This window comes from Triplophysa dalaica, chromosome 4, assembly GCF_015846415.1.
Source record: "Triplophysa dalaica isolate WHDGS20190420 chromosome 4, ASM1584641v1, whole genome shotgun sequence".
Lineage (NCBI taxonomy): Eukaryota > Metazoa > Chordata > Actinopteri > Cypriniformes > Nemacheilidae > Triplophysa > Triplophysa dalaica.
Window position 1 is genome coordinate 15,401,059 of NC_079545.1, and position 13,314 is coordinate 15,414,372.

At 37.3% G+C, this 13,314-nt stretch overlaps 1 protein-coding gene and 1 long non-coding RNA gene across 2 annotated transcripts; one reads left to right on the forward strand and one right to left on the reverse strand.

Annotated features, from left to right (window-relative positions):
- Nucleotides 1–28: 28 nt before the first annotated feature.
- Nucleotides 29–1,638, forward strand: LOC130419838 (uncharacterized). The gene is made up of 2 exons (XR_008906548.1): nucleotides 29–944; nucleotides 1,062–1,638. It is a non-coding gene; the product is annotated as an uncharacterized LOC130419838 (long non-coding RNA).
- Nucleotides 1,639–2,837: 1,199 nt separating this feature from the next.
- ppm1f (protein phosphatase, Mg2+/Mn2+ dependent, 1F) lies at nucleotides 2,838–13,100 on the reverse strand. The gene is made up of 8 exons (XM_056746114.1): nucleotides 12,072–13,100; nucleotides 10,904–11,126; nucleotides 9,436–9,566; nucleotides 8,721–8,923; nucleotides 8,410–8,598; nucleotides 7,037–7,180; nucleotides 6,614–6,707; nucleotides 2,838–4,736 (listed from the first exon to the last, which is right to left on the reverse strand). Exons 2-8 carry the CDS (start codon nucleotides 11,077–11,079, stop codon nucleotides 4,414–4,416), a joined length of 1,260 nt encoding a protein of 419 aa, XP_056602092.1. The 5' UTR covers nucleotides 11,080–11,126; nucleotides 12,072–13,100; the 3' UTR covers nucleotides 2,838–4,413.
- Nucleotides 13,101–13,314: the final 214 nt, after the last annotated feature.

Sequence of the window (13,314 nt, forward strand, 5' to 3'; positions counted from 1 at the left end):
TAAACTCTTCACATGTACATACTTTGTATTAAATAAATAAAACATATTCAAAGTGAGTACACTCTAAAAAATGCTGGGTTATTTGTTTAACCCAACAGCTGGGTTGAGCCTGTTGGGTCATTTTGTTGGGTTATTTTCTTAGTGTTGGGTCATTTTTTGAGTAACCCAAACGCTGGGTTACCAGTCTGGTCCAATTGAGTGACAGTTGAGAGAGTAAACCCCTCCCACTCCTCTACGCATCAGACAAACTTTACCTTCGCGGGCATTTTGATCCACTTCATCTCGGAAAGCTGTTATTCGGAGAACAAAAGGTATGTTTTACGAGTTTTTAATGTATAAAACTATTACTGTAAAAAAAAAATGCAAAAGTATGCAAAATTCGGCTGTTCGCATTAGGTTTGAAAGTAACGTTACAATCTAGCTTCGTTAGCTTTGGATAGCTAGTCTGTAACGTTATGCCCACGTTGTTCTAATTTACAGCTTTTTAATCATTTAAACTTCCTTTTTGGTGAACATTTCCTCTGAAATGTGTGACTTGTGTGAGGAATTTAGTTCAGTAACTTACGCAAGGAGGTGTGAGCTTCAGGCTGTCAGCGGTCGTGTCTCCGTGGAGAGCAGCTCTATCTCGGCCATTGCTTCGGGAATAGCCGCTGGCTCTTATAACGTTAGTGGTTAACAATGCGATATAGTTAATTTTGGGTATATGAGACGAACAATTGTTGCTCTTTTTAGACTTAAACTTATTCCCGAGTGTGTCGAATTAGTTAAGAGTTGTGTTAACGTTTATAATATTATTTTTTAAGACTGTATTTCAGTTTCTGTACTATATCCCACTCATCTTTTTCCCCCACTGACAGGTTGCAGAATAACAGCTAATATTAATGGATCATTCTATTCAAGAGAATGTCAACTGGAACTTGGATGTTTTCATAACAGGCTTAAAGGTAAACATTATTTAGGTAAAATGTTAATGTACTTCTTTATATGTTTATTATAATCCATTGTGCTCTGGGTAGGCCAGTTTCCTTACATTCTTCTATTGTCTCTTTTTCTCTTTATAGATGAACAAATTGATAAAGAAACCCTCCTGCTGGACATCCACTTCCAAAAGTGCACACCACACTGTTGTCTACAACTCCTAGGAAAAGAATCCTCTTAAGTAAGACTGCTCCGTGGATATGTCAGGTTAAGCAGTGCTGAAACCGAAAGAACTAACACTATTTAAAATGTTTTGTGAGTTTATATGAAGAGGAAAGTTACGGTGTCCCTTTTTCACATCCATAACGCTTGTTTATTTCTTTTTTTATAGAAAACTTGTGCATAGACTTATATTTTAACATATAAATGCAGTTCTATTAACAAGGGTTTAGTAAAATACTTTTTATAGCGTTTTGAAGTGTTAAGTTGTCTAACTATTTATATTTACTTGTGCCACTTTAATAACCTTGTTAAATGTATATGTTAAAATCTAAACTAATGTAATTTATTGAAATTAATGTTCTTTAAATATGTATAAACATACATTTCATCAAAGTGTTTTATATGCCATTTTATTGTTCATTGAGCATAACATATTGCATGTTTTTATGAATTCCTTTTGTCTTGCATTTTGATCCTTAATAAAACTATTGATTCTTACTGATGCCTCGAGTATTTCTCTGTGATTTTGTTATTATTATTTTTAAACATTTCGGGTTTGTTTTAAACCATCAATGTAATTTTTAAGCAAAAGTTGATTTAAATAAAACAACCCAGCATGTTGGGTCAAAGATTTAACCCAACTGGCTGGGTTAAAATAACCCAACGCTGGGTTTGTCCATATTTGACCCAATGTTGGGTTACCAAAATAACCCAAATTGGGTTATTTTAACCCAGCCTTTTTTTAGAGTGTAGTGTGTATTTTACATAATTTTATTGCACAATAGCAAACTTAAAGTTAAAACTCTTTATAAGGTAGATGACCTGAAAAAAACGTACACATTTCGAAGACCAACACATGTAGTCTAAAGTGTGCAGAGCTGTTAGCTACACAAAAGATGACTACTTAAAAAGAAAAATATGAGTGATTTGTTTATTTTGGTCAATGCAAAATTTACTTCTTCCACTTGTACATTTAGTTATAGCTTTGTCTTTAAAATTATACAAAAAGGTTGCTGAGGTATAAACAGATGGGAAGCCTCAGCGTCTGCCTTCATTTTAAGACATGTTACATGCATGTATGATGCTTCTCTACTAAAATGCAATAAAGTGATTTGTGTGTTGTTGATATGCAACTAAATGAGCAATTGTTTAAGGGTCTTTGATTTATGAATGTCAAATAACGGAGCGAAAATACAATAAATATAGTGCAATGTTGCCTTATAAAAATACATTTTGTTAGTTTTGCTGGCACACTGAGGCATCATTTAAGAGATAACTTATTTCAGATTTTCTCACATTTTTAGTTCTTGTAGCGCATTCTAGTTTTTGAATTACTTCCAGCGTCATGCATATATGCCTGTATGAGAGCGCAAATGTAGTTCTGTGAAAGCTAATGAATATAAGCATAAATGTGTGAAATTCTTGTGCCCACTAGAGACAGTTAGACCAAACCTGTCATCTGTTACAACCATTAGTGTAACAGCAGAAGAGAGACTACATCACACATCAAGCAGAAGTAAAATACAGTTTATGCTCATTAAAGTCCAATGTTAGTTTCTTTCACTTTGTTCCAAATCCTCCAAAAGAGGCGAGTGAAATGCTTTTTGGACCTGCACAAAAAGTCCACGGGACATGTGCAGCTAAGACTAAAGATGCCGACATCAACATAACAACATGCAAGAAGAACATTGGTCAAGTTACAAGTTGTGGAATCAGTATTTATTTATCAAGTAGAAAACTTTACGAAATGTTTCTTGTACAAAACATCAGCAGTAGAGGTCAATGATATGCAACATGAAGTACATTACAAGACAAACAAAGCACTTGACAGTAGGTTTATCAGTTCAACAAGATAAGGCACTTAATCATGTTCCGTAGGAGTGTATTACACACCTGTTGCCATGATATTTACGTTCACTTTTTAGTATTAAAAACATCAAAAAATTACAAAATGTCTTGTGAAAATACTGCAGACAAAAAGTACTCTACACAAAATGCATACCCAGTGTAAAACCTTCTCTTTCTGATGAAAAATACAGTTCAGTGCTTAGACATTTCTAAGCATTCTGAATACGAAGACATTCATAATCTTCATGCATTAGAAGATTAAGGACACTGTCAACAATGAAGTACATTTAGAAAAATATAATACAATGCACTGCCGGATATTTTCGTTTGGCAATGTGAATGTAAGGCAGCATTGTGCATGGAGAACATTATTTGATGGGGGAACATCTGCTGTTGAGAATTATTTTTTTTCGCAAACTGTGTTTTTGATTTCCTCAGTATTTGGTATTACTGATTTTGGGCTCAGACTTTTGGTGTAACTTTAAATGTTGTCACTTGCGTGGAGCTTCAGCAAACAAAATACAGATACGAGATCATTTATTTTACGGTTCGAGCCACCAACAAGGACTAACCAAATTATATCACGGCCCTGTCTCCACTGTCCTAATTCAGTATCCATTAGGTTAGCTCTATTCTGGGCCTTGCCGCATTATAGAGACTGTGCAACTATATCAGCTACTTGTCACAAGGCTTTCCAAATACTGAGCGGCCGTAACCCGAGACGTCTTGCAGCAGGCAGGACGTGTGGTAGTGCAGGCAGAACATCTAACTAAGATAATATAACACCCCAGCATGCACCAGGCTGTTTTAACACTGACGATACAACAAAAAGGCACTGTAATAAAAACGCAAAGATTTTACAAATAAAAGAGCGTCGACCAATGTACATTGTAAATAACCTGCAGTAGCAAGTGAGAAGAGATCTTGGCTAAGTTGGACACTGACGTACAGTTTTGGCACATTAAGGAGCTTGTTTACTCAGTACAATTTACCCATAAATACTTTTGTCAAATAAATAACAGTCTTAAACCTAAAATACAGGATTAGAAAATTGAAAAGCATAAGAGGACAGTTATATATCTGTTAAACAGTGAATGCCAGTGTGGTCCTAAATGCAATTTCTGTTAAGATTATCAAGACCTGTTTCCCTGTAACAGTCGGAGAGCAAAAGTTAGGAATAAACAACACCTTTCCTTCGCACGTGTCTGAAAGATTTTACAATCTATACGATCTTTTAAGCATCAGTAAATGAGATAAGCGGTTAGGAGGTTAAAATACAGATTTGTCTTGTTAAACAATTAAGTCTCATAATGAAGAGTGTTAAATTAATTCAACACCTTTTTAAAATATAATTCCCGGATATTATACTGGAAAGTGCAGATGGTGACAAACAGACCATCAGCTTCCACTGGTCCTGTCATTTACTCAAATTCCTGCTGCTTCTCCCGTAGCCCCCTCCAGGGTTGCAGAACTCGTGTTGTAGGTCAGTATTTTCTGCGGCTCTTTTAGGAACACCAGCAGAACTGTAATGTTATCACTGGAACCGGCAGCTTTGGCTTGGGCCACCAGACTTTGAGATACGTCCTCTCCGGAGCTCAGAGCCTCCAGGACCAGTCCCGGGACATCGGCGGACTGAATCACATCGAAGAAGCCATCACAGGCCAGAAGAATATAGTCTTCATTACCGTTTAGCTGCACTGAGAAGCAGTCGGCTTCATTAGAGACGTACGGCTTCTGATCAAAGTCACCTATTGACGGTGAGAGACACAAAATAAATTATTTCCATATCGCTGATGTCCTTCTGAAACCTTATACCTCCATTCATTGTGATTTTTAGTTTTGGCCATAAATCATTGTTATTAGTCCCCCTTTGTTTGTCACTTGATTTTGCAATTATCGAACCAAGAAAAAGTATTGACAATCATTTAAAAAGTACAATGTTTTTTCCATTTCCTGACAAACAGCGAATTTGGGCATCCGAGGTTTCGGAAGGGCACAAACTATATTTTTCATTTAGATCGAAACACATAACCAGAGTTATTACAGATAACTTAAACTTTTGGTAAACTTTTATCAATAAACTTAGGTGATCCTGTCCAGAAATAAAATTGTCACGCCTGTTTGAAAATTTCTTTACATCCCGATAGCAATCAATGAGTAAAGTGGTCCAATGTTTTTTTTACAATTATATATCGTCTGTGACAGGTGTAGGACCTAAAAATCGTTCACGAAATGATTGATCGTGTGTACATTTTCAGTCAACGTATTTTGCACCCTGTTCACGCAGACACCATATGTCATCAGCGCGGTCACATACGCTGTGCAGACACAGCAGGAGAATGGCAGGTAAACAGGTGGAACCTAACAACCTTAGTGAATGTGTGTAAGGATGAACAAAAATAAAGACAAAAAAACGTCTAATCAGCAAAGTGGTGAAAGCAGAATTCCATTTGCGAAAGCATTTTGGTCCCTGTCAGCTAGTGTTCAAGATCAAGATCCGGGTGTTTCCCGCTCGGTCTGTTTGCGATTGTGCTCAAGACGTTTCACAGGAGATGGGTGTGAAAAACTGGAAAATCCTGGCCAAACGGGAGTGTTGACAAGTATGATGATTGTGTTGCTTTTCCAAGCTGGGAGCTGCTATGGGAGTCAAGGGTTTTAAAGATGATGAAATGGTAACTTCTGGACAGGTAGGTACATGTTATGATTCGATATTGATAGGTTTTGATTGTGGATCTTTATGTTTGTATTAGCTGAACGACTTCGCTACCAAGCGTATAACGGGACCTATGCTGCATCTAATCCCGTTTTAAAGCTGTTGTTTACTTCATCTGTTTTCGCTATTGTAGTAACGTTATTTACTTTGTACTCTAACATGTCTCACTGGTGAATGAGACATGATTTTACTGGAATTGATCCAAGAGTTTCTGGTTTGTGCTCGTTCATGTGTTTTGGGGGGGGTGTGGCTTTGGCCGGTCATTTGTATGGAGAGTGGGATCATGATTTCACTGCTAGCAGGCTAAAGTTAACGTCTTACCAAATCACACATTTCGCCTTTAAATAAAAGCGTTATTTAAATAAATTCAACATAAATAGCCAAATTGCTAAAAACACATTGTCGGAAATGAAAAATATAAAAATAAAAGCGAATTCAATATGTTAATTGTGCTCCCAAAAAAATATTTCTAGAGACCATGAAGGGACCTCAGATTAAGACAGATGAGGTAAACAATAAATCAATGAATCCGAGTTTCTAATTGATTCATTTAAATGGACTGTTTAAAATGATTCACGCACATTAGGGGTGGCCGTTTTGACCGAAAACTTGTTTCACAGTGCGAGTAATTTTATTTCACTGTAATTAAAAATACCACAAGATAGTTATATAGTTAATAATTAGCTCCTATTCCTCCTCCAGATTGGTTTGTGGGTTTTCTTGATCTGTGTTTATCTTTCACCATGTTTCGTAAATAAGCCCCGCCCACATATTTACAATCTGCTGTATACACGTAATACAAAAATATGTTGCGGTTGACATTTTTTCCGTTGCAAAGATATATGCAGTATCTTCATAGAATGAATGAAGTTATGTATTTGTTCATATTTAGCAATGATCCAATATATTTACCTATTGCTCGTGAAACGGCGTACGTGCCATTTACACGCCAGCAGCCCATGAAAGCGATGCATCCACCCAGATCCTCAATTCTTTTCTTCTCATCCTGCAAAGTAGCACAGACCAAGTTATAATGCAGTCTGCAACAACATGATAGCACAAACAAGCACCTGAATTGAATGAATTCAATGCAATGAATTTTGCGATTTTAGTTTTTTTTTGCACAAAGCATAATGTATATTTTGTGCTGATTTGAATTGGACTCTGATGGTGTCGGCATTGGGTTTCTGAAATAAGTATGCACCATACATCACTAATATTGATTCAGCCTGTGGTCAGCAGTGGCTTCTTCGGTATCATCTTTCAGCTGCTTACAGGGAACAGATGAGAATCTGATACTGCCTCCTCACCGCAGTCTCTACAGTTATGTCGTACCTCTCTCTCGGGTTTGTGGGGGTCCATGAGGGTCACCGGTTCTCCCTGTCTGACCAACATAGCTTGAGAGTCACCCAGCCAGGCAACAGTTAGCCAATCAGAGGTCAGCAAGACCGCCACGCCAGTGCTTCCGCTTCGCAGACGCTTCAGGAAAAATAATTATATCTTAGTTCTTTTAGTACAATTTCAAATTAAAGTATTATGCAAAACACATTTGATCTAAGCAGCAGGTAAATATAACTTTCAATTACAGAAAGTAAGCTTGATTCCGCTGAAATGAGAGTAACAGAAAGTGCTTAGTCATTTCTGTACATCTGGAGGCAGACAGAGCGATGTATTTAACCACAGGGGAAATGTGAACTTTATATGCTTATGTTTGTTACAAGTGTGGAATGATTAGACAGGCTTGAAAAGATTTCTTTCAACTGTCAGTTTCCACATCGAGCGTCATCTCGACAAATACGTCAAAGACAATCTGCTCATGCACAGTGATTTCAAAACCAGATGTGTTGATAAACAACCTGGAAATGCCACGATTTCATCACAGCGCCTTCCTGTAATGGCTTTCGTTATTTAGCGCATTTATTTGATGTCTGTTTATTGAAATCTAGAAATAAAGATTGGAATTTTAGCATTTTAACAAACACAATTTGGGATATAAAATAAAAATTAAATATGTATGACTCCTCACCTAGGTAAATAAGCAAATGTAATCAAAAACAAATTAATAAAATAATATAAATAATGAATATATATAATTCTCTTTGTGACATTGAAAAATCCTGCTGGTATAACACAGATCAACAGGTTTTTCACAAATGTATTTCAATGGCAGCTTTAGTGCATCCTGTCATTAAAGCTTAAAGAGGAAATGCAGTTCTGAATTTATATTTATTTTAAATTAAAATATATTTCTTAAATGGTTATGCTTATATTTTAGTCAATGTTGATACTAAACAAGAACCAATGACGTTTGAAATTGCAATATGCTGTCATGTTTAGATTTAGGACCTAAATCTTAAGGGTCCTAAATCTGGGTTGCTTCTTTAATTTTGGTAAATATGCTAGAAATATTCATCGTTTTCTATCACAAATGTATCGATTACCCTCGTAAGACATTTACGAACTCACTAGAGTCATTTGGACTGATATATGTGCTACTTGGAGCTTCAACATCTTTAGTCCCATTTCACATACATGACGACCTTTCAATATAATACAATTAAATCATTCATGTTAAACTGCAGAATGAAAGTCGTCACATACATCAGAGATAGCACAAGGGTGAGCAAATAATCAGATCATTTTTACCTTTGCTTGAACTATGCCTTTAAACTTTCAGAACCTCTCTGTGTTTGTTAATACTTCTTTACCTCTCTCTTGGCTTTGATCTTGAACATGTCATCGGTTTGTGTAAAAGTGTTTTTGAAGGCTGCGGAAACGTCGCTCTTTAGCGCCTCCTGCTGGCTCAGTACAACATGCAGGTGAGTTGCAGCATATGTGGCAGCGTCCATTCCTCCATGTCCATCAAACACAGCGTAATACTCCCGCTCAACACCATCCTGCAGAGGACAGAGATGATGTCAGAAGACGTGTTTTAAAGTCTGAAATAACTCTTTACTTTCCTGTAGTACAACCGGGAGAGAACTGAGCTAGCAGCATCAAGATCATGAGTGTACCTCACCTGCACCCCCAGAAGTTGGTTAAAGTCTTTTAAGACCACGTGACGGTCCTCCATCTTCCTGCGGGTGTTTCGAATGGCGTGTACCGAACCGCTGTGACTCCGCAAAGAGTGAGCTCCGGGACTGGGCAGATGTTTTTGCCAGGCCACACCCACTTCTCTCAATTTATTTATAAAGACACGCTGCAACGGCTCAGACTGCAACACTGTGAAATAAGTTTATAGTTGCCTTTTTTTCACTAGAAGATTATAAAAGATCATACATTTGGATATAAATCTAGTTTGTCAACAAAACACCAGGAGGTACTTAATTTCCCCCAATAAAGAGCCAAACAACATGGCAAAATTGGTTTACTTGCTGCTACTTCTAATAAGTTTGAACACTAGAGGGCGGCAGTAAAATCTGCACGGAAGTTTGAAAGATAAGATTTTCTTTCTGTGATTGCGTTAGAGAAAGCATTAAATTACCAAACAATTTATTGTTTACATATACATTTTTTAACTTGAATTTGGGCTTCCTGCTCATGCCAAAAATTGTATTTAAAGTATTCAGTTGTTCAATATTGCAAAGCTCTCTGTTAGTTGAAGTTTTTATATATTATCAATTTATATATACACGTTGAATAATGTTAATTTATTATCTAATGTATTATTTTAACAATTCAAAACTTTCTCTCCAATGAACTATTTGTATACTGTAATGACGTGAAATACTCACAAACAACTTCGGGTTCATCTTCCTGTGACTGCTCAGCATCTTGGCAGCAGTAGTGAGGTGAAAGGTCATCTTTTAGCAATTCTGTGACAGCAGCGTTGCACATCGCTGAACTCAGCCAAGAGGGGGCGTTTCTTAAAAAGACATCATTTAAAATGTTAACAATGCAACGTCACATGCTTTATATTATAATGGTATAATAGAATGCGTGCCAAGATGAACGTGACGGCTGGACACTTAAGTGAGAATTTACATTGGGTCTGTTTCCATATAGGGCAGCAAAATATATTGAGTTAACGAAATATCACAAGTGTGCAAATCACAATATGCATATTGGTTTGACAGATTTGTGTGTTTGAACAGGGCTGTGGTTAAACTCTGCAGGACAGTGAAAAGTAAAAATGCAAACCAAGTGTAAACAAACACTTTCTTCCATAAGTATCCAACTTGCCGTAGAGGAAAAGTATGTCTTGCGCTATAGAATCGCTTCTGTTTTTAGATTACATTTAGCACTTCACATGCTGGAACAAGATGAAGCAAATGGACCGACCACCCACTCGCAGCAACACTTCTGTTAAATAAAAGCATTTGCCAGCATTTCTCCTCACAAGCTGACACGCTTTCGAATTTAAACTTATGACATAACAGCGAGATGTTGGCAAAGAAACACGCTTTTATCCCGCTGGAAGACCAGGAATTATGTCATGTACATCCGACACATTTCAGGGAACAACGAGGGTTAAACGTGACTAATCTTCGCTTAATCTAGCCCGAATTCCATCAAAGAGGAAATGAAGTCTAAATGTCAGGAAGTGGGTATAACAATAGTGATTCCACAGACAGGAAATCTGCCCAGAGACATGCGTCGACTAAAGGAAACAGATGAAACAACATATTCACTGAAAATGTAAACTCAGGCCTAATGGTGTCTTTATTTAAATGTGAAATATTCATTTTTTTGTGTAAGTGTAAAAATAATGAATATTTTCAAACACGTTTTTCTGAATACTCCCCACGTAGTCTGGCTGCTATGTTTGAAAAAGCAATAGCAATGTTTGTGGAACACAGAGAATTAAACATGCATGAGAGAGCGAGCGAGAGAGCGAGCGAGAGAGCGAGCGAGAGAGCGAGCGAGCGAGAGAGAGAGAGAGAGAGAGAGAGAGAGAGAAAGAGAGTGAGAAAGAGAGCAAAGCGGGGGTAAGAGGCAAGAATGACAGGAATGCCATTATGCTCCTCCTATGGTTTATGAGAACAGGTGTGTCGCAACATTTTAGACACACTTTTAATTACATAAACACATGCCTGTGTGTTGTAACTTTTCAACAAACAAGATCTAAAAGTAACAAACAAGAAATGAATTTAAAACATGGACAAAACTATAAACCTTAACTTATTTGAGAAAAAAAACGCTTAATTCAACACTAAACATTAAACATCTGCATACCTACATGTAAGCATAAAGATAACAAACCTGTCTGAGAGGAGTCGGAGTCCAACATCCAAACTCTCTCCTTTCACCTCCTGCAAAGACACTTTCCGGCTGAGCGGACTGACGGGAAGGGGGTCTTCTGTGCCCAACGGGTTCGGGAGATCCTCCAAAAACCTCTCGAGAAACTTCCCTGCATCATCTTGATCCGTGCAACTCATTTTAATTTGGGCTCCAAACAAGGTAGCAATTCAAGCAAACTTCACACCTACAAAAAAAGAGGGGGTGTTAGATTAACAACACAACATCCATTTTTGCTTCCCTCAAAACCTGTTGAAATCTTCCTGTAAAGTCAATGTGGACACACAGGTAGATCTGACTCTATTCCAATCACAGCACTTGAAGGCGGGTCTTTGCCGATCTCAACCAATAATGTGAGTTTGGGGCAGGCTTACCCATTTGTCCAAACAATGGAGAAACACACACATTCTGTATTATTGTATAAAGTGGAAATATCTTGAAAAAATAACAAGGAGGATTCTACAGTTCAGACACTGTCTTGATTGAAAATTCTGTTTATTTTTATTTTGGTTTGTGTATTAGTAAATTACAGTTTAGATTGTCTTTACTGATATCATTTTAAAAAAAGTGTAAAAAAAATGATGCTTCATAATCTCATACTGCTCATATCACAATTTTGTTAATGTGAATAAGGACACCAATTTTTATTTATAAAATAAATTAACAAATGGTTATATAATAATATTATTATTCATAATAATATAATTTTGTCAAAAATCATTTTTATGCACACAGTATACAGAACAAAATCCATATGTAAGTTTAGGCTTCTTTTTAAACTTTTATTAAAATATGTACACGAAGAGGATACTTCATAACCTGGATATTTGTAATGACACGTTAAACATTTAGTTTACAATTGAGTTAACAGTTAAGACAAACTGGATCTAAACACTCATGCGCACAATCATTGAGTAACATCACTTTTCCGTTGGGGATGCACAGGACACATTTCTGGTTTTAATACATAACTGCAAGGATTCCTACGGTTACCGTTACTTAAACATGACAGTGCTCGCGCTGTGAAAGCAACCAACCGGGCCCTTAACTACTAACAACCGCTACTACAGTTCCCAAAATTAACATGAACCTTCTAGCCGACGTACAGAAAACATAAACGTGCAGAATATACCTGTACTGGTGGCTGGTTTTGCTTTATGTGCCGACACTCCTTTTTTCCGCGTGCGGTTTGCAGTGCCCGTGCACGAACGCACACCCTTTCAGACACTACACAACAAAAGCCGATCAATCTGCGGAAGTAACAGTGGCAGACAGGAAACACAAACACAAGCGATGTGTATGTCATAAGGATGGATGTCGGGTGATGCCAAAGACTAGGGCTGTGCCCGAAATACCACCTACACCCTAATATATCCACTATGAAGCACTATTTGAGGGGACATCCATTTTTAGGGGTGTCCGAATTCATAGTGGACATTCAAATTTAGTGCACTCATTCAATTCCACGATAAATCATAAAAGCTAGTGTACAACCGATGTACACTCAGGGCTAGCTGCTAGTCATGTATCGTGAGACTAGCACTGAATGATTCTTGGCAGAAGATGGCGCCCGCAGGGCTTCCAGTGCACTGAGTGTCCTTACTTACTCAATCGTTTTCACCCGCTCCTTAAAGTGGATTATATAAGTGAACTAATGTAGGGAATTAGGGTATAGGGGGCGATTTCGGACACGAAAAATTGCGCATGCGCAGAGTCTGGGAAAATGTTTTGAGCGTTAATGCGTTATTTAATATTCTTATACAATCTCTTGTATCGTTAGTATCAGGTGTAGTTGAAAATAACTCAGTATTACCTATTCAAGATGATAGAGCTTATTATTGTTTGATCGAAATTTCTGTCTGAATGCGATGCAAACGTGAGCGTCGAGTGCGGAGACTTTGCTAACAGGGACTTTGGTCAGACCTAGAAGACAACGATCCGTTTGGTTGTTCGATCGGTCAGAAACATGTTCTGTAATATACAGTGTTTTGGTCAGATTCTGAAAAATAAATCTTAATCACTTTTTAAACGGGTGTTTCTTTAAAAAAATGGGCGCGTATAGTAAACGAAAGGATTTAAAATGTTGAAAAATACACAAGTCACAACAGAAAAGGAAACACAGAGAATTTAATGTTATGAAATTGTGACAATTTACAGATAAAAAGCGAAAATTATTTCTGGGACACCCTTTGAAAATGAGCGTATGTTTCCTATCTTTAAAGAGACGGTATTTGTACTAAGATATAAGACGTAACGTTACACTAGCTTTCCAGTGGTCTCAGGTTCACGCAGCTCTGAGCATCAGTTGTGTCAGAAAGCGCTGCTCCTTGACTTCATCATTGACCACGATGCTCTTATTATGACATTAATAATAT